Source organism: Anguilla rostrata, chromosome 4 (genome assembly GCF_018555375.3).
Source record: "Anguilla rostrata isolate EN2019 chromosome 4, ASM1855537v3, whole genome shotgun sequence".
Taxonomy (NCBI): Eukaryota; Metazoa; Chordata; class Actinopteri; order Anguilliformes; family Anguillidae; genus Anguilla; species Anguilla rostrata.
The window spans coordinates 13,746,994-13,769,934 of record NC_057936.1 but is presented as its reverse complement, the minus strand read 5'-3'; the positions used below and the strand labels follow the sequence as shown (position 1 = coordinate 13,769,934).

Genomic DNA, 22,941 nt, shown 5'->3' with positions numbered 1-22,941 from the left:
TCATTCTCATAATATGAAACCCATGTTCTCTAATCACTGCTGTTTCCATGGTAGATTTTGACCCAGGGAAAAAAAACAGATTAAAGTGTACAGTAGCACCAGCCTCTCAATGCCCACTTCACAAATTTTATTTTACTTTAAAATGTAGGAATTGGGGTTGAGAGTGAGAGCGCAGAGGGGAGGGGGAGGAGGGAGGGGTTATAGAACTAGTTGGTTACATGGCACGTAGGCAGATCCAGTGAGGGGAGGTGGGCGTTGATCCTGTGTCTGTCAGTTCTGAATAGGGACCCACCGTAGATCAAGCTAGCTGTAATTACTATTTTATTATAATGTTAAGAAATGTCTTTGAATCATTGTTATGCTTTTCCCCTTTTTCTCAAATGGAACCCAATGCCCCAGTGCAGTGATGGGGACACTGTGCTGTGGGAGATGCAATCCTTTGGATGAGATGTTAAACTGAGGTCCCAACTCACGGTGGTCATTACAGAACCTATGACACTCATTGCAACAAGTAGGGGGTTCCCCAGTCTCCTGGCTAAGTTCCCAACCTGGCTCTCTCAATCTGCCACCTAATCATGCCCTAATTTAATTGGCTAAATAATTTTCCCTCCCTCTCCACCTCAGCTGAAGTATAGTGAGTGTTCTGATGCAAAAATTGGCTGCCATGCATCACCCAGGTGGGTGCTACAATGGTGATGGTTGAGGTGATTTCCCCCTCATCACTGGAAAGCACTTTGAGCATCTGGAAAAGTGCTACATAAATTCAATGTTTCACTCATTCTTAGTTATGAATGAAACACATAGATAGTACTATGAAAATGGGAATAAAATCTGCACACTACAAAAAGATCAATGTTTTTATTTATTTTTTTATTCAAACACCCTCGTATGAATGGCCCACAGGGATTGAAATGTTGATTCTTGTTTGAATAGACTTTCTCTGGTTGCAGCAATTGCCGTGCGATAACTATTCCCGTTTTCATATAATTCACATTGCGAGGAATATGGCCCTTACATGCGGCAGTGCCACTTGGGATTTTGTGCCCCATGAAAAGATCTCACATTGGACCCCACCACCCCAGGTCACTCTAATGTTTGGTTCTGTAGGGGTAAATTGGAGGATTGTGCAAATGTTTAAGTTGCTGCCTCGTTGTTCGTAACCGTGTAACTACTGAATGAACGATGGACACAAGAGAGTTCCTCCGGTTCCATAATTAATGTTGAGGTCATGGTCTTATGACCCTGTTCCCATACCATAAGAGTATACCGTGATGCTTTCCAATAAATAAAAATGTAAAAATAAAATAAAAAACTGTGACTTTAAGAGACCGCTCCTCCCCCTCCTGCTTGCCTATCATTTCTCCACCAGGTCCTGGAGCCGCGCTCTTCTTACTAGAGTACCAGCAGCCATGGCGGACATCAAAACGGGCATCTTTGCCAAAAATGTCCAGAAGCGCCTAAGCCGAGCGCAGGAAAAGGTAAGGCATTAGGGAAAAATTGGCCATACCGATATACGAATAACCGTATTGCTTTTTAATTTTGCGTCTTGTTTTGCACAATAGGAGGATGCGTGGATAGGTCGGGAGGAGCAGGTGCAATTCGACAGTGGGATGGGGGTAGCAATACTACACGGACGAATTCAGTTAATTGAAGTCCACTTGAAAGCGATTTCACTTTTTTTCAGATTATTCGAGTACTGTATAGCTGTTTGAATTAATGATCTCGTCAGTCGCTTATGTTCGGAGACTTTTACATTGTCAACATATGCTGCTATGATAGTTTAATATAATATTATATGTCCCATTATGATATTACCTTCTAGACTAAACTTACAGTCCTCGTGCATGCGCACTTTATGAAGTTTGATCTTCGTCTACACCGAATTAAAAAATAGGACTATAATTGGTCGCATTTCTTTAATATGCTGCTCAGCTTTTGGTGAAATTTCATTCTACCCAAGTAGATAGACTGTATCAATTAATGCACCGATGAATGCGATGCGTTAGAATGCCACAGACATTATTGCTATAGATTCCTGCGTGGTTAAGTTGGAGACCATTGTTTGCTCATTTAAAATAACACAATACACCGTTTCGTTTAAAAAGTGAAAAATACCAACACAAAACTAACAAATAAATAAATGTTCCTGGTGCAATTTTAATGCAGAAATAACCGTTTATGTGCAGAAGGGAAGCCTGGGGGATTCCCTCTCGCATGCACCATTAAAAAGAGCTATTTGAAATTCCGAGCGAAGTAGCCTATACAATTATGTGCGTGTGTTAGTGCGGGCGTGTGTGCGCTCGCTCGCTCGCGCGCGTGTGCGTTTTCTTTACTTGTGCTGTACATATTCTTCAGTGAAGTTAAAGTGTGAGTTAAGTATGAAAATATATCTTTATAGCATTAACAAAGTCCGGTCTCACTTGGCTCACTACTCGAGAGAAGATGAAGGAAATTGTGAACCTGCTTGATGATCGTCATGAAATAGTGTGGTTTATAGCCATTTTCTAGTTGTAAAATAAGTTCATTGATCATTTCTCTGCCACGCAGTTGTTGTACTACACATCATTATTTCGTGTAATGCGACATGCAGTTATAAGCCGCTCGTTTTTTTTATTTGTGAAGTGTCCATCCATATCCTGCAATACAGGGTATGGATGTGCTTAGACTCTATTTATTGTGTTTTTAAATATAATAATTTACGCCGTATCCAAGATGTAAGATTTAATAGTTTGTACATATGGAAAAAGGTTGAATAATAGCAATTTATTATTTAGTACACCGACACCATACAGTTATTGCAATTAGTCTGGCGTTTAATAACCTAGCCTACTTGATGTTGTAAGCATATTTTGATTTAAAGAAGAAACGTGATTTTGAGCAATCGTTTGATGTTGCTAGTACGGCATTCTCGTTGAAGAAAAGCAGTGGGTATTGTCAATGATTTTATTACTTAATCAATAAGTCCCTAACAATAAAGCCTCCAGCTGTTAAACAAAATAGGCTGTTCCTCCAGAGCGCATTGTTTCAGATACGAGAGCGCCTACGCGGATTGCAACTCTTTTAATATCCACCCTTCCAAGCTCATCTTCCTAATGGGGAAGTGGGGCCAGAATGAGAAGTACGCGGTTCACTGGGAAAGGACTCATAAGTCCCAATTACATTTTCATCCAAGTATTTATGCGCCACGATAAAGCTGTGCGTGTGGGGGCGTGAGCCCCGAGTTGGAGAAATCCTCACTACACACAGGCGCTTGCGCACACCACACCGTCTACACCATTCAGGGATTCGATAGCAATGACATCAATCAATAACATTTGTTTCAGTAGCATCTCTTGAACACACTGGGCGGGGTCTGTAAAATATAGACTACAGAGATAGCCTATTACGCACAGCGTTTTCATCACAATGGCATTTAAGACAGATGTTTTCATTATGCATGTACTGCATATATTAAATAAGCTATGCCTATTGTCTGCACACTGCGCACATTATTAATTTATACAACTGAATATTTGCTGGATAACTCCACTTATGAGTGGAGTCTCATTCATTGTTGTTGTGATGTGGTGTGTGGCCAGCTGCTCTCTTCTCCACACCTCATTGAGTCATAGGGTTGCCTGGATGTCTGCTGCCTGTGTGTCCAGCGTGATTATGGATGCAGCTAAGCAGTAAACCCAGTGAACTAATCGAATCAATTAGCATGCAGGTTTGTGACAGTGGCTGCATTTTGTGATTTTCAAACTCCAGTATACCAGGCATGTACTTTGCTTAGACGTTTACAAATGCTTTGATTTGACGTGGTATGCAGGTTTTGAGGCAATATGTTTTTAGGTATCAGCAAAAAATAATTCACAAGGTTGTCACATGCCTTTTCCAATGCATGGTATGATTTTACTGTGCCTAGATGTTCTTGTAGAAGAATGTGCATCTGTTTTCTTAAAGCACTTTGAGCATTCGGAAAAGTGCTATATAAATGCAATGATTTATTCATTCATGCATTCATTCATTCATTCTATGGATGTGGTTCTGTTCCACTGAACATCATAACCAGGTTTCAGAGTACTACTTCAAACATCAATAACTGAACTGTTGTCAGTATGGAATGTGACAAACCCCCTGGGTTTGAATGACCACTCCTTTAAAACTTCCCATTAAATATGCTCATGTTTCTTAAAGAGTATTTGAATTAGTCATTACTTACACCTTCAAGTATGATTTTGAATGTTATGAGGGTACTTCATTGGTATATAAAAAAGTTATGAAGAGTTTCTGTTTTTCTCTCACAGAAATGTAGTTTGCTTTATATTTCATTTTTGTCAATTATTGAAGCTATTCATAGCTTCAATGAAGCAAGCTGCTGTGAATTGTTTTTACAATGGCTGGGTTGTGCAGATTTTGATGGGAATGGGAATGGAGGGGGGTTGACATAAAAAAAAACAACACCAATGCTGTTAATGTGTTTTGTGATGTATTATAGTCACACATATCACACAGGATGAACATCGTCTCATTTAATAAATTAGGGCATTTGGTAAGTATGCCATGTATATTACATATTTTCATTGGGGTGCATATTTATTACGCCAAAAAAAGGTTTTAGTTTTAGCTGGAAGTGCTGGGACAAAGTCCCCCCTCCCCCTAAACATAATAAATATTATTATGGAAATCCATGCACACACCTACAACTGAAAAGCAGCTCAGGAAGTTGAAGCAATGATGACATCCACTATGTAGAAACAACTTTGTGACTTGACTATGTGTGGTTTTAGTTGGAAGGCTAACAACATAACCTCTATGGTACCACTCAATAAAAATACTTATTCTCCTTGACAAACCCAATGCACATACAGTAGTAACTTCCTTATTTAACTTATTTAATAGCTCCATTAAAAAAATCCTATTGTATAACTCCAAATCTCTAACAGAGATCAAGGGAACAATAAAGAATAACTTACATATCACAGAAAAGCCGAGAGGGGTTGGGTTTGTGGGAGGTACTAAGGGTGACAAAGCTATTCACTTAAATATTAAAATAAACGTGTGATGCCAATGACTCTGGAGACATACGAGTCATGTGAAGGGATAAGAAAATGATCTCTTTAGCTTAGACTGACAGAAGCATCAGATTCAATAACAGATCAAGTTCACAAACAATTTCACAAATTATTGAACAAAATCCTTCTGAGACCAAGCAAAAATAAATGTTAAAAATGCCTATGAGTAATATCATATCGTCCCTCCGTGGTTACCTTTTTGGATGTTTCTCACCTCACACTTTGTTGTATGATTCTTAAGGGATGATATGGTAGCAGCTGACAGGTAGAATGGCCTTTCTTGCCATTACCTTTAATACATTCCGTTCATTAATGAAATTCTGTTATCGAAGAAAACAGCCCTGTAACTTCACGTAGAAAAACAGCCTTTTTTCCCTCATTAAAATCCTCTGTATTTCATTACCCACTGTGAGATTTAACAGTCAGAGATTCCATGACAGATTCATCTTCATGGGGCCCTTTAAATAAGTAATGTTAAAACCTGCTGTGTATCATAATGGCATCCTACATAGTCATAGATACAGTACTTCTGGCTTGCTAAATGTACTCAGTCCATGGCCTGTATTTATGAATGCAGACCACAGACATCATTTTGTTGTGTTTGCTCTTGAAGAATATATGAGCAGTGAACTACTGATTACTATTTGCAAGGTACTCATTACGAATGAATTGATATTGATGGCATGATGAAGTCACCTTTAAATATTGCATACATAGCCCACTCCAGCAAAAGGTGTTATTGGTATCTATGAAAAGCCATTTTTTGAGGAGCCATTTAAGATAAGCTTCTGCAAATACCCTTTATATGATGTTTGTCAAATGGAATTAAATAGATCTGAAACCTTTCCGATTCCATACCTCTAATCAGCATTTGGATTAAGGGAAGATTTGGTCTTCATGTGTGCATGTGCCATTTTATATTTGCATTGAAGATGCAACCTTCCATCATTGCCAGCTTTATGTTTGCAATGAACTGTTGATGCTACTCTGTTTGTGTGTGTATTTAGTCCAGAGAAATCTACAGACTGCAGCTTTCAGTGTATCCCAGTTTTCACAGTCAGCCGCAGTACTGTAGGTCTTCCCTGGCGTATTTGACAGCTGTCATTCACATTGTAATTCAAACAACGTGTGGAAGCATAGTGCAGGTGTACTGTGGTGAAGGTGAAGCAGGCACTAGTTAGCAGGCAGATCTGACTGGGCTCTGAGAAAGTCATGTGCTGGTCCCCTTCGCTGTGGTATAAATATTTTATTGGCTGGTAGATGCTGCCGGATTGCATTTCCAGCAGGGACATTGTGCTCAGGGTAAAGAGAGAGAGAGCATCTCATCTGTACCAGGAAAAACTACTCTCTATTTTATGTGGTCTGTCATTCTAGCAAATGGGTACAGCCTGGCTGTGAACTTACCTTTTGATGTCTGTGCAATTCGTTGGAAGTTTCCTAAGATCATTACTTTTATTTACAGTTTCATTTTCATTCAATTCATCAACTTTCTTGGAGAAAGTTTCGGAAAGCTGCAGAAGTTGAAAAAAAGAAAGATTACTTGTGATAAAATGTAGGCCTATTTTCTCTGTAGTTGACATATGACCTGATGTAATGTCAAAATCGTGTGATTATGGTCCAGACTCAGAAAAGATGAACCATGTGAAATTGTCAGATGTTTAGCCAGGGATACAGATCTAACTGTCAGATTATCTCTGTGTTTTACATAGCCATTTGATCCTTGATTCAAGTGTGTGTTGAGAAAGTGCAACAGACTTTGAGAAGGAAATCTGGAAATATGTTTAAACTAAATTGAGTCTGACAATTTGGAGGTGAGAGGAGCACACTACTAAATGATACAGTGTGACTCTCCACTTCATGTCAGTAGGAGCCAGTTAGAGATGTTTTGAATTCCACTCATGAGTTTATGCCTCAGAGGTTTATGCTTTGAGAAAACATATTTGAGAGGTATTGATCTGTCCTGTATGCCAACTCTTGATGGTCCAGATAATAGCCCAGACCCAAAAGTGACTTGATACGCGCAATTATGTCAATTGTAATACAATGCTATACCTACCAGAGTGACTGGGTTGTAGGCAAAGTGGCTGAACATGCGTGTTATTCCCTGTATTATTTCTAATATTGATATAGTTTAGTCTAATACAGTCCTCACTACAATTGCTTCACACTGCTGTCCATACCGCATTCTATACAGTTGCTGTATTACACTGAAGATTAGAAGTTATGAGTTCTTTTGAGACTGTGAATTACAAACTACAAATCAATCATATATATATATCTAAAATGTGAGATGTATTATTACATTTTGAATGTGCCGCATCAGCTAGATATATGAATATGAGGCCTTTGGCAGGTATTCTCTTACTTTGTTAGTGGTGCCACAGTGGAGGCTTAATTGCTCTGGCCAAGAAAGGGGTTGCCTTTTTCAGAAGGTAGGCCTAAATGTTCTTGGGGTAAATGAGCCATGGCTGACAGAAGGAAGGCCCGTCTCTCCATCCCTCCTTTCAGCCCGTCTGAAATTTGAAGGTGATTTCAGCGAGGCGAACCGCGGCGAGTGATTTGCGGCGCCCCCCGTTATTTCATCAGGCATTTTCGTGGCATGTGATCGCCTGGCCTAATATGGTTCCGAGTAAGCGTGGAGGAAAGATGGCAGCGCATCAAAAGGCTCGTCAATTATTGCCCTTCAACTAGAATAGTAACAAAACAAAAAAAGATATATGTATGGAAAGATAGGGCACATTTTCTGGCAGAACGCATTATTGTGCGTGCTTCAAAGTTGCTCTAGTGTTTAATTCAGTTAAATGAGGCGAAACATTTGAAACACCACTGCACTGCATGCTCACTGCAGCCAGCATCAGGGTTGTGGAACACATAAGTACAGTCTCCTGCCATTTTTACATTTGCATGGGCATGAGCAGTATTGCCCGACACTAAATTTTTAAAGAACTTTCACTTACGTGTTTTCAAGTTCCTGCAGAAATAAGCCCAATGACCACAGCCTATCGGTCACCGAAAACTTCTACTTCAGGTTATTTTTATCTTTCATTTTCTCGAATTTTTTCTACCTCAGCTTCTGCTCCTTAATTTTTCAGCCGATTACATCATTACAAATCCTCAAGTCCTCCAATTATGAATTCTCCCTGCAGCCTTGATAGCCTAAATTTGTCTCCAGTCAATAACAACATCTGTTCATATTACAAAACTGCAGGACGTTAATGTACACTGAACATTGGATATCACCTCCTTATTCATTAACTTGGGTGGTGTTGAAGCACAGGAAATTCTTCCATTTGTAACGAATTGCACACTTTCCAAGTGTAGACAAGCTGCTTCTAGTCGCTGTTGACAGTAAAAAATTTCACTCCTTTGAGACCCGTTATTGAATGTTCCGTTTTGTGTTTTTTATTTTTCCAGTATGCAATCCGTGAGATGGTCGGTCCAATATTTAGTCCTCTGTACATAATTCACTTCCAAGTTGGCCTGATATCAACGTTTTGCCCATTGTTCACAGAATTTCTCTGATGTGGGCTAGCCCATCAAAGCAGCCAAAACTGGAATTGTTTTCTACTGCAAGCCATCACTTGCCAATGTGAATTATTACTCACTATTACTCAATCGGCAACTGGTCATTCAAGTGGTTTAACTGTCCTGTTTGCTAACCTACAGCACTGCTTCTACAGCATACTGTATGCAGGTATGTCATAATAGGTCATTGTTACACAAATGGACCGAACATTTATATCTGGCCTTTGGCTGATGGATAAAGATTTTGTGCTTTGTTCATGTACGTAACTTAGCTTTTATGTTAAATATATTGTTGTTGAGCTAGATGCAGTGTAGAAAAAAGCAGTGAATGAAATATAGTATTCAGCAAATAGACAAAGTATATCTATGATTAGAAATGGGTGCGGGTACATGAACACCTTATCGAACACCAACAGTCCCTTCCTGAGTTAGTTGGGAAGGACTGAGACCTTATGAGGATTTCTGAAAAACCGGACCTGGAAAAATACCATGGTTTTAACTTCGCGCATAGCTAGAAGTTCACGATGAGTCACTCTCATTTACATTCGGAGGAAACTCGCAGGAAAAGAGGCTTTTAAATGTTGCTTTTTCCTTAGTTTTTCCACACTGAAGCCTTTGTTTTCTTTAAGAGTATAAAGGACGACTCTTAGTCTCTTTAAATCTGAGATAATCTGGCAAGCTTTAAATTTTATGATTTGGAGATGCATTTTCATTATCCCTACCATCCCTTGTAACACCCCAGGCTCAGTAAATCAGATGAAAGCCTGGGAGAATCTCTGGCTCTTTTAATGTCACTGCATATGCAACCGGTGCATCTTCATTTCATGCATTCTTACCCATTTGCCAACTGCTTTCGAAAGCCCGCACCTCTGGTACTGCATATGCCTTTATTAAAGACTTTAAAGAGTCTCCCTTCAAAAGCCAGGCAAAGCCGGCCCTTTGAATTTTATCTCTGTCGCTGCCTCCAGGTCGCATTGAGGTCAGGCAATGCTGTTAAATACATTGTGGGGTGAAAAGGGCATTGCTGTGCTCCCTTAATCAGTGCCTCAGTGTGAGGCGGCATCAGGGCAGGCTGCTTGCGGTATTGCACGTGCTCTCAACCCACACTGGGAAAGATGCACGTTAAGAGACCACAACAGCGAGCATCCTGAGAATCTTTGGACAAGGAGGTGAAGTGCATCTGCACAGGCTGAAAACTACTACATAGAGTATCCTCAAGTGGATGCATTTCTCAGCAGAAAGGTGTGTGGTCTGTGGTGTGCCTAGTTTAGTGGAACTCTCTAGAAATATTTTGAGATCACACGGTGGCTCCTATCAGGCCACGAGGTTACAATTAGAGAATTATTTGGTTACTGTGGCGAAAACATTTAGAATTTTGTTGATTATTCCTGTACTGTTTTTTGTAGAGCACACGCTAAACTAGGAAATGTGGTGCTTCTCAGTGTGTCTGTAGGCAGCACTTTTATACCCCTGAGAATACTGCCCAGCTGTTCTGAGCCACCGGTGGCTCGTCTTAGAAGAGCCAAGTGTGTCTTTATGGGAATTCACAGTAGTCGTCATTGGCCTGGGATTTGTATGTAGAGCTCCATATTTCTGCTCTAAATAAAGACTGACATTTTAATTCACTGCATGGATGAATTTAGGGATCTGTACCCATAATGGCTATATGTCCCCATCCCCAACCCCAAAGGTACAGGCCTATCGTCTTAAAGGGTGTGCTTGAATTTCCCACTAAAACACCCATTGGACAGAATTGCCTTCTTAAGTATTCAGGAGGAATTTTGCTGCAGTAGGAATGTAGCCTCAACCACAATAGTAGAAGGGATTATGTTAATATGTAGCAAGCAAGCCACCAACAGAGGTGTCTTGAATACACTTCTGTGGAAATTAAACCTTAATTAGAAGAAATCTTGTACTTCATTGCAAGTTATATAGCTGGCAATGGTTGCTAATGACAATTATGAATGGTTACTTGAGTTTTGTCAAACGATTACACTTGTAACGCTGGTTTTACCCAAATTATCACTTTACAGGAACTAGCTCATAATGCTGTGTGTATGTTTTTTGATAACATATCTTTGATAACATTTTTCGACCTCCTAGACCCCTGTTACTCAAATCTTGGCCCTTAAGATTCAAGATCTGCTGGTTTTCCACCCTTCTTTTACCTGGAAGTCAGGTGTGAATACAGCCTGTGCCAGTAGCACAAATTTTTCAATTAATTACCTGAGGAAAAAGAAAACCAGGGCCAGATTTGGATTTGAGATCCAGATTTGAGTGTCCGTGTCCTAGACTGTCCGAACAAGCGCATTTCCAAAGTGAATCACAGCAAATCATTTCCAAGCTTCCAGCTGGTCAGCGTCCAAAGCTGTCCTCGGAGACAGAATAATGCAATGTACTGTATCACTAACCTTATTAAGCTGTTAATTAAGTGCTGTTGAAAAGCTGCCGGCAACCCTGGCAGAACAGGTGTATGATATTATAAACCAATTATGCTGTAACACACATAAGTATGCAAACATACAGGGCACTCCATAAATATTTGGACAGTGACACAACTTTTGTTGGTTTTGCTGTGCATTCCAGCACATTGGATTTGAAATGAAGCAATGCATATGAAGTTAAAGTGCACACTGTCTGCTTGAATTTAAAGGATATTTACATCCATGTCCAGTGATCTGTGTAGGAATTACAGCCCTTGTTATACATAGTCCCCCCATTTTACGGGAGCAAATGTGTTTGGGCAGATTAAAATCTTAAATAAAGTTGTCCTATTACAGTAAGTACTTGGTAAATTCCAGTGGCAGCCATACATGTCCAAGCCATAACACTGCACCCACCATGTTTTAAAGATGGGGGTGCTTTGGATCATAAGCAGTTCCTTTCTTTCTCCACGCTTTTCTCTTTCTATCACATTGATACCAGTTAACACTCATCTCATCTGTCCATAAGTTTGTTCCAGAACAGAAAAAGTTTTTTTCAAAAAATGTACTTTTAAGCAAACTCTAACCTGGCAATGTTGCTATTGAGGCTTATCGTTGGTTTGCATCTTCCAGAATTGGAACACTGTGTATGAAAAGGGCTGAAATTATATATGGATATGGATAGCCCGATATGGATATAAATACCCGAAAATCAAAGCTCACAGTCTGTTTCACAGTCGGAATAATATATTGCTTCACTTCAGATCCAATGCGCTGGAGTACCGAGCCAAAACAACAAGAATTGTGTCACTGTCCAAATGTTTACGGACTGCACCATAGATCCATTTACTCTGTTATGTTATGTTTTAGCAGGCGGCTTGCTCCGTTCCTGAGAATATAGCATACCCCAGAACAGCAAGTCAAATTTTCATGTTGCTCCATCCTACAGACATGAGCTCAGCATCTGCTTATCTAGCCAGATGTGACACTGGGACCTGATCTGCCTGGCTGAATCTCAGTGGCCTATATTGTGAGGGCTGCTTTCAGTGACTTAGCACAACATGCGAGTGAGAGAGAGAGAGAGAGGGGATAGAGAGAGAGGAGGGGGGAGAGATAGGGAAGAGGGGGGAAGAGGGAGAGGGAGAGATAGGGAAGAGGGGGAGAGGGAGAGGGAGAGGGAGAGAGAGAGAGAGAGAGAGAGACTTTATATATGGTATTTTATGCTCTGCCTAGAGGAACCAGACTGCCTTATCAATCATACATGAACTCTAGATGTAACTAGCCAGCATCAGTTACTGTCTCACATCCCCAAAGCTGTCATTAGAGACTGCTCCACTGCCGGAGTTAGTGTCAGGCAGATCGAGTCCAAGTAATTGACAGGGCGGTTTTCAGAATAACCTCGGCGAAAAATTGACCCCCGCTTGTTTTTGAACCCTCATTTAGGCTTTGGCTCATGCACTCCAATGATTCTGTTCAAATTTAGACGGATCCTCATCAGATTGTCTCGGCATACAACAGCGTGCTGGCAACCAGCAGGAACTGGAGACGAGACATCATTTAAATTTATGACTGCTTTATGACGTGTAACAAGTGAACTTCATCATCAGCTTCACACCTTATGCCACTAATTTCCTGTTTAATGAACATTTGGAGGAGATACATATATACTCTCCATGTGTTTGTATTTTTATTTTTATTTTGTCCAGTTCTTCTCCTTCACAGCTCTAACCGACCCAAAGCATGGGCATTACCAGGGTTTTATAAAATATTTATGACTGTGCATCCTGCATTCTGGCTTTCAGCTGTCAAGGAAGTTGTACCCAGATGAGAGGGAAGAAGCAAGGCCTGCCACCCAGGTGGTGACTCTGCTTCATAGTTTAGGTTCTCTTAATGGCAGGTCTTTGGAAACGCTAATCCACTTTGTAAAGCTCCATTGAAATGAATTCTGAAATGATGATGATGAGCTCGCTGTACCTACCCCACCCCCATTCTTTTTATTTTTATACAAAATCATGTGACCTGTGCAGGACTTTGAACTGAAATTAACTGAAAGATAGCTGTGATTACTCATAGATGCAGTACTCCCATTCCCCTGAGATTGCACCTTGCGCTACGTGTGTGCCGATCACAGTTTAGGACAGTGCTGTGAGCGTGTGCTTAGGCTGATTAGACTTCAGTTGTATAAAGGAACTGATTACCCCAAATCTCAGTGATACATAAATATAGTATTTGTCATTTCTTGTATTAAAATTGTTTCCTTGAAGATGATGCAGTGTAAGTAATTTAATTCTAGTATTTTTAAAACGAGCCTGCAGAGTCATACATTTGGCATACTGCCCTGATTTGTCAAATGCAGAGCGTTATACTGTAGTGTGTTCAAGAAAAACAAAGAGGAAAATGTTGACGTCTTCAATAAATTATTAATGAAAAGAGGGCGGGAAAAGGGCATTCAGGTAATTTTGTGAATTGCTACTTATGTATTTGTTTCCATGCCAACAGGAAATGGTATTGAGGCGGTGTCTTGCTCGCAGAGGTGGGGGTTTGAGTGTGTGTATGGGGTGAAGAATGAGAATGAGGACAAGGTATTTTCCATAAAGATAAAAAGGCTCCCGCTCTACTCCTTCAGCACTGTGTGCATTATTAGTGGAGCGTACTGATGTTGAGGGCAGTGGCTTAGGTGAGTTGAGGTCAAGTTACCAAAGCATCTGAAGGAAGTGCATCATATTATAAATATTTTATTTAAATTTGGGTTTGAATGCTTGTGAATGATTATGTCAGAATAAAATGTTTTCATTGTTCTGCATCAATATTCATGATACATCGACAAGTAATCCAGTTTAGGATAATAGATAATTAACTGGTGATTACATTGTTTCCTACTGTGAGAGAATGCATTTGTCTTTGCTGTGAGTCATTTTTTATAGAGAAAGAATTGGCGTTTTGCTTAAACATCAGGTTCCACTAGTTTCAATGGTCGTTAATGGAGATACACAACTGCACGTTTATTGAGAAGGCCATGATCTCTCTTTTTGTTACTCTTTTTCAAGACTTTTCCCATTTAATCTGATTTCTGTCACAGGAGATATCTTTGTGCTACGAATGTTGTACCATAGTCATCTATAACAGCAGATTACCTTCTAGCTCAAGCTTATGAAATCATTGCAGTCTGAGGTCATGTACCATATTTGGCCAATCAGATATCTGACCTCAAGATGTCTGCTTCATCCTCTTTCTCTATTGTTCTGCTGTCATCGAAAGCTGAGCAGCGATCCATTCCCCGGCAAATCAGTCTAGAAAAAAAGCTTCCATCGTGGTGCTGTGCCATTCTAAGCAGCGGGGCTATTGATGAGTCACCGGCAGCGACAGGACTTAACTGTGGAAAAGAACAAGGAGTAAAGCGAGCATCACTTCCCCAGTGTGCTGCAGCTGGTCGGTGTGCTTCGATACACGTCAGCCGTGGATGAGTCTCCCTTGGCCTTTTTCTCTCCATTATTGATTTCGGTACAGAAATTCTCTGTGTACCGTAGCCGGCACAATATCATTCATTTCTAGTGAAAGAGGTTATGGTGCCGAATCATTACCGGCCGCATTTTGCACAGAGATTATTATCCGTCATGCAAGACCCCTTCGGTACATGTGATGCAGTGTTCGGACAAAGTGGTTATCTGGTGGAGTATACTCATACTTTTGGTTGAGCGTGGTAAATGTCCAGAAATGATTACCTTTTCCATTGTGGGTTGTACAGAGAGTGTACAGCCTAGTATAAAGAAACCTTTTTTTTTTCTTTCCCCAGCCAGAAATGCAGTGAATGTAGATGAGTGTGAATGACAGCAAGGCAGATGAATCCATTAACCACAGTAACATCATTTCCTGAGGATGAGGGGAGTTTCAATTTATAGAGGCTAGCTATGTATCCTTGTTACTGATACACACCTACAAGCTAATAAAGGTGCGCTGCCAAGTAGACGATTCGGGATCGAGGTGGTTAAACCGTCTGAGTGTGAAGTCTGAGCAAGACACCTACCCACTGCTGGGGAATGAGAGGATATTAAGCGCGATAAGGCTATATAAATTCAGTCATTTACAAATCGATAAAGAAAACTAAATATGCTGAGTATTACTGTTTTAAAGGATACAAACTATTCTTGTCGTCTTTACTCTTTGGGCACGACATGACATTTTTATCCAGTGTAATATTACAGACTTGTGGTTTATGAGACCGACTTAAACTACTCTTATACATCCAGAAGACTAGACTCCCCATCGTGACACATTTTCTGTCAACAGCCTTGGCCCTTTTTTACAGATGCATTTTTTAAATATAATATCAGAGTGCTTTGCTGCGGTGTAAATCCAGGAAGATAAATTGGCAACCTTCACATGGACAAACTAATTCCAGATAGCTGATATGAGAAATGCCGGTGATGTCTGCCTCGTACTCTAACAAGCTGAGAGAGGTATCCTTCCTTTTGATGTGCCTGGGCCGTGTTGTGCCTGGATGAATGTGCCTCCTTCACAGTTAGCAGGATTCACTGGTGGATGCTTCGTCCTTCGTCCCAGTATAGTTTGGTCATTCAGGGGGTCAGAAGGTCATTCACATCAAATCTGCCTCTTTTTACTTTACTGAAGTACTTTTCAATTACACTCAACGTGCAGTTGGCAAGTGTTAGTCAAACGGTGAACTTCTTCATACAACACAATGCAGGTTGTCATTGAATGTCTTAACGGACATTCATGCCTCAGTGCTTTGGTTGGTGAATTTTCAGTTTTTATTTTGTCTTAGAGGTGTGCCTTATGTAAACATGCAGCACTTTAAGCATTTCATGTTACAGCTACTCTCACAGCCATTTATGAACACTCATACTTGCTTATTACTGCTCACATGAATGGCAGCCATGATGCATTGTACAGTAATGCTGTCTAGAAGGTCCTCCATGTCATTTGGTATCTATGGTAAACGCATATTTGGAAAGGAATTCTTATAAATGCCATTAAGAATATTTAGACACATATTTAAACTGAATCCTCTAAAACATGAGGATAATGAGGCCACAATCCAATTGTCCAGCAAGAACATAACAAATAATGTATTTGATTATTTGACACGATTCAGGGTCATATTTCCTGAACAAGACTAAAGATTTTGAAGCAGTTGTTAAGAGTGACACATATTTACAGTAAACCGAGTGCTCTGAAACATTGTGACCCATTTTCAACTGTAATTCTGAAGCTTTTTAAATTGTATTCTACAAGGTCTTACAAAATGCTAAATGAGCTACAGTAACAATCCAATTCCCTTCAGGAGTCAGGAACATAACATGATGCGGTTGATTATTTGACACGACTCAGGATCGTATTCTCTGAGTTATAGAACAAGACTAAAGATTGCATTTAGAGTGATTGTTAACCGCAGTGCCCCAGGGTGCCGATAATCTACCATACAGAATTTTCTGTCTGTAGAGGAGAGTGTGTGTGTGTGTCAGAGACGGGGCTTAGACTTTTAACGATTAGAACATGTGAGAAATGATCCAGTGACAGCTGGCTGCATCGTGCAGAAATGTGCAGAGGGCTTTGCATGACCCAATTCACATCAGCATTGGATGAAACAAGGCTGGATTCCCCTCTGTGTCTGCCACACAAACACACACAGGCTTACAGGCTCACACACACGCACATACACACAGGCTTACAGGCTCACACACACATACACACATTTACACACACATACATGCTCAATTACACACCCAAACAAGCAGCCTTACGCCAATGCCCAAACACATGCGCCCACACAAACTCATACAGACACACATACACACAAACGCATACACACAGACATGCACGTACGCGCGCACACACACACACGCACATGCACACACGCACACACACACATATAGGAATGCACACGCACACACACCAATTGGCACATAGGGCTGCTTCACCTGAATAGCACCAGTGCTTCTGTAAGCAAGAATACACATTCTTATGAATCCTGGTACTGTAAATCACGGACATTAATAGAGCAAACAGACCATTTGTTTTACTGGCACTGATTGGTGGAAAATCCAGTAGCAGGGGTAACTGATTGCTTCTGCAGTCTCAGAGATTATCTATAAACATTTACAACGATTGGTGGGATAAATAGCTGCAGGTTATTTTGCTCATGTTACCAAAAAAAGTTTGCCTAACACCTGCAGATATTTCTACCCAATGGTATTCATACCATAACTGAGTATCCTTTTAGGCCTCTGACAGCTACTAATTATCATCAGAACACAGCCTTGTCTCATTTAATTCCAGGCTCTGCGGCTATTAAACTGGTGATCCGGCACAATTTCATGTCAGTTCCTGCAAAAATAGCCCGTAGATAAGGAGTCTTCCCTGTTGCTGCTAGGTGATAGGCCAGCACCGAAGCAGCACCAAAGTTAGAGCTGAAACAATTCTGTACGATAGGGTGGTCCTGCATTTCTCCCAGGCAATGTGACAGCCTGATCAGTACTTATAGGAAACGTATTACTGCCACTACAAGTTTACCCAGTTTCTGTAGCTTTGGAAGCAGTTATTTGTCCCACAGAGTTATGGAATATCTGATGATTGTTTAAAAATGATATAATGGAAAAGTTGTGAGACTCTGTGAGGCATCGGATAATAGCTAAATTAAAGTTTTTAATTTATCCAAAAACACATTCTGTGCTTGTCAATGTTCAATACATAGGCAACCTGGATTCATTACATTACATTACATTACATTATAGGTATTTAGCTGACGCTCTTATCCAGAGCGACTTACAACAGAGTAACCAAACTCAGGATCAAGTCCGCTTAAGTCCATTGAACAACATGTAGATAAAAAGCCTTTACTATGATGCATACAATAAGGAGAAACAAGATAGTCTGAACAAAAAATTTTTTTTTTTTTTTTTTTTTTTTTTATAGTTATGGGAGGGGGTTTAGGGAAGAGGAGAGAGGTACACAGAGAAGAGGTGCGTCTTGAGTTTCCGTTTGAAGGTGCTCAGACACTCTGCTGTTCTGACCTCCACTGGAAGATCGTTCCACCATCGTGGGGCCAGAACTGCAAAGAGTCGAGACCTTGTTGCTGCTCGTGTAGGGGGAGGAATCAGCCGCCCTGTAGTAGCCGATCGGAGCGATCTGGCCGGCTTGTAGGGTCTGATCATCTTCTGCAGATAACCAGGAGCTGACCCCTTGACTGCTTGGAAAGCAAGCACCAGTGTCTTAAACCGGATGCGAGCTTGCACTGGTAGCCAGTGGAGGGAGATGAGGAGGGGAGTGACGTGGGAGTCACGAGGGAGGTTGTAAACCAGACGTGCTGCTGCATTCTGGATGAGCTGAAGGGGTCTGGTGGCTGATGCTGGGAGGCCAGCCAGGAGGGAGTTGCAGTAGTCTAGACGTGACAGTATCATGGCCTGGACCAGGAGCTGTGTGGAATAATTGGTGAGGAGTGGTCTTATTCTGCGGATATTGTACAGGATGAACCTGCACGACCGGGTGGTTGCCGCGATATTCTCAGAGAGTGACAGCCTGTTGTCGAGCACAACTCCAAGATTTCGGGCACTCTGTGAAGGGTGTAGGGGAGTGTCTCCTAAAGAAATGGGGAGATGAGAAGTGGGAGAGGTAAGAGAAGGAATATGGAGAAGTTCCGTTTTGTTTGTGTTGAGCTTGAGCTGGTGTTTGGTCATCCAGCTCTGGATGTCACTCAGGCAGGCGGATATGCGATCGGAGACCTGAGTGTCTGTGGGAGAGAAAGAGTAGAAAAGTTGAATATCATCTGCATAGAGATGATATGACATGCCATGGGCGGCAATAACAGGGCCAAGGGACCTAGTATACAGAGAAAAGAGGAGGGGACCAAGGACAGAGCCCTGAGGGACCCCAGTTGTGAGGGGACGAGGAGCTGATACTGCACCGGCCCAGGCAACCTGGAAGGAGCGGCCGGAGAGATAGGACGCAATCCAGTTGAGGGCTGGTCCGCAAATTCCCAATTTTGTCAGGGAAGACAGAAGTGTAGGATGGTCAACGGTGTCGAAGGCAGCTGAGAGGTCAAGAAGAATTAGGACAGATGAACGGGATGCTGCGTGTGCTGCGTGGAGAGACTCAGTGACGGAGAGCAGGGCAGTCTCCGTCGAGTGACCGGGTCTGAAACCAGACTGCTGAGGGTCTTGGAGGTTATGTTTAGAAAGAAAAGAGGAAAGTTGGTTAGACGCAGCACGTTCGAGAGTTTTAGATTCAGTATCCACACCTAAAGACCTTTTTTTTGACATTGAGATCAGCATGTTATTTCTTAATAGTTGACACTATTTTTTGTGGTCTGATTACACATGCTTTTTTTAAATTTTTTTATTTTTATACTACATAACAAATATTATTTGATTTTTTTGTGCATGTGTATAGCCATGGTTCTTGACAATGGCATTATTGTGGTTATGGCATAAAGTGAACTATGCTTACCTCTCAGGATCTATTCCTGACCAGAATGTTCTAGTATTGATTAGCACACGCATTGCCATTGAAACAGTCAGAGATATAGGAATGGCTGTGATGTCCCAGTGGTGGATTACCCGAGCAAATTCTGAGCGCAAATGTTTGTGCAAATTGTACAAATATTTTTTGTGAAATAACTCACGAATGGTTGGAAAATGGTCGCACTTTAGCTAGCGTGTAGCTATTTTGAGACTTGGAACTGTAAACACAGAAGATACGGAAGGGACGGGGTGTTTCTCTTGCATGCACGATCACAGTTTGTAGTTCCGCTAGTTCTGTAAGAGAGAGCTTCGCCGGAGCTTTCAAAAACGATCAGAACAACTGCGACCCGATGAATAATAACTAAAACAAATTGGCGTGGTGTTGTCTTGAACACGATGGGACTGAGAGCATTAAGCTTTTTTGAGTGCTTTACAGCAGTCGCACCAAGCATTGGCTTCACCATGTTGCCACAGCCTCCCTGCTAATTACTGAATTCAGCGAATCCTTCTCCAGATTGCGAAAACCATGGGGCCGTTACGCTTCCCCTCTTTCTGATAAACGCCCGGCTCAGTTTGCATTACCTCTTTCAATTTGCTGTATTTCAGGTAGTCCTTCTTCAAACAATACACTCTGGTTGCCAAACAATACACTCAGTCTCCTTCCGAGTATTGGACAGGGTTTGGCACCTTCAGTGCTAGTAATGTGTCCCCTGGGTTGTTCTCATTGACCTTTGCCATTCAAAGTGCTTTCACCGTTTTCGACTTGTTACACATCACAGCATTATGACTCTTCGGGGAAGGAGTAGCAAAAACAACGAGGCACGTTTTTTCAAACAAGCCTTTGCTTCAGTGGCGAAGGCCTGTTTTTGAAGAGAATGACAGTTGTTATTTTACATCATGTCTTCAGTATTTATAGTTTAAATACAGAGGACTGCTGACTGACATCCATCTGCCCTGTGATTGTGTTGTTTGATGCATGTTGTAAATATGCAACACCTTGGCGGTCTATCAAGAAGGTTTGCATTGTCAAATGTGGTAGTGCTGCTGTTGTCACTTAATTAACTGAAGCTTGTTAGGAGCACAGTGGGATGTTTTTATTAAATAAAGAAGGGCGGAGGGGGGATCCAGGAAATTGTGTTGCATTATTTACTGATTGTGAGGACTACCCAGGTGGAGCATTTAAGCCAGTTAATCTAACACATAGTGCAGCAAACTTGAGGCGAGTGTGTAGGTTGTTGATGATAACCTCCTGTGGCCCAGGAGAAAAATGTAGTTTAATTATTTTGACATAATATAAGTGTCTTTGATGAAGTGTCTATATCATGAGTGTCTTATATTATGTTGCAGTGAAAACTGTTTCAAAAATATGTCTTTATTAAATCTTTTATTTGAATGTCCCTTGCAGTGTAGGTTTCAGCATAGTAGAACATATGACCAGACTCATGTCCCCTACAGGGGTCAAAAATAAATTGCCAGGTCTTAGGAGGTTAATACACCCTGGTAGGACGGAGTGTGGCACAGTGGGTAAGGAACTGCGCTTGTAACCGAAAGGTCGCAGGTTCGATTCCCGGGTAAGGACACTGCCGTTGTACCCTTGAGCAAGGTACTTAACCTGCATTGCTTCAGTATATATCCAGCTGTATAAATGGATACAATGTAAAATGCTATGTAAAAAGTTGTGTAAGTCGCTCTGGATAAGAGCGTCTGCTAAATGCCTGTAATGTAATGTAATAATACCCTCTGCCTGCTGGGTTCAGATCTGCCTTAGAGGATGCTCCACTGCAGAATACAGAACTGGACTGGATTCAGTCGAAATCGTATCACAATTTAAAACTACCACAAAGTATTTTTTATTTACCACAATTAACATAACACAGTTTGGAAAATTCACCTGTCACCAAAATGAGCTCAATTTGTTTATGAGTAAAAAAAGTATCTGTACTGTCTACAGATCTTTACATAAGTTTGTATATGAGGAGAGCATGATATATACAGTGATGCCATGTTTTATATGATAGTGCTAATAAAAGTTAGGCATTATTTCTTCTGATGATGTAACTGGGAAGAACTGCATGGCAAAATTGATCTTTGAGTCCATGACACTGAATAAAGATGGATGGATGGATGGATGGATATATGAATGGATGGATTGAGTGACAAACAAACAGAAGTGAAGTGTTGAGCTGATGTGTGGGTGAGCATGACCTGGAGGTGCGGTCAGTCATTTTGATCCGTATGTCAAAACTAATGAACTCTGGTGTCTATATCTTGCTCTGCTGCAACAGTGAGTTCCAACCTCTCAAATAAGTATTTTAACAAAGCTCGGGTTTGTTTGTGCAGTGTACCATAATTTCCAGGAACTCATTCTTCAGATTTCTCAAATTTCGTTCTGGCAAGATGTCTCCAGAAAATTATATATATAGCATATTGTGTATTGCTCCAGTTCTTAAAGGCCAACCTGGAATAAAATATTGTTGCATGGATGTAATTGGATTTTTTTACATGAACTGAAGAAAGAGTGTTACGAATAACACAAATTTAAAAGACCAATTTTGAAAAACACTGTCTATGGGTTTTTTTCACCTTTTATTGGAGTTATTATTTCCATATGACTGCTCAAGTTTAATGATTGCATCACCTTATTGGCACTGGGCAGGCTTGCAGTTGTGTAGTTGTGATAATCATGACATTATTATTGGAGTATAATATGTACTGTAGAATAATTACATGACAGTGCCTGTTGCCCACACAGTGAGCTCCATAATGAGAGGAACAAAGACATATTTATTCTTGATTTGGCTCTGTACTCCACAATTTTAGATTTGTACCAAGAGACAGAAATTACCTGTTTTATCTTATTGTATATTCACCTGACAGATCAGTGATTGGTGCCCTGCTTGTCCACTCACATGCGATAGTGAGTAAAAATAGCCAGCTGACTGCACAACCAGCAACAACATTGAGGGCTGAGGAGGACTCTATAGCCATATGTGAATAAAACAATAATACATGCCCATTATACTGCATGTGATAATTTCACATGCAGTATAATGACCTAACCATTCTGATCTGATCTGAGTGTAATGTGGTTGACACGTACTTCGGGGTATTTCGAGTCATTTTATGGTGTTCCTCTATGAATTCCTCTTCTACTTGTAATGAGCAAATGACTGAAAATGTCCAGATAAACGCCCCTTTTTCCTAGCATCCTTTATGGACTGTGTTGTTTAGCCTTTTTGCAGAGTGCCAGGCGCTATGTGATAAAGTAAACCATTTGCATGTGATAAAACCGCAGAGTTTTCACAGTTTATTTAATGTCAAACTCTACAGTTCCTGGTTTAATCCCATCTCTTTTTAGCCCGATGACTGCACACTCAAATTACCATGAGATTAAAGTGTGAAAAGTGTACTCAAACACTGAGATCCAAAGCAACAGAGGGAACTCAGTTGAACAAAGCTTGT

The 22,941-nt window shown here is 40.9% G+C and overlaps 1 protein-coding gene across 6 annotated transcripts in view; it reads left to right on the top strand.

Moving 5' to 3' along the window:
- Positions 1 to 1,345: 1,345 nt before the first annotated feature.
- Positions 1,346 to 22,941, top strand: part of amph (amphiphysin) — a 90,441-nt gene continuing 68,845 nt past the window's right edge. For all 6 annotated transcript variants that reach the window (XM_064330808.1, XM_064330807.1, XM_064330805.1 and 3 more), the window contains exon 1: positions 1,346 to 1,478. In XM_064330808.1, the coding sequence (XP_064186878.1) occupies positions 1,410 to 1,478 (69 nt within the window). In that variant the 5' untranslated portion in view covers positions 1,346 to 1,409. The remainder of the gene's footprint in view (positions 1,479 to 22,941) is intronic.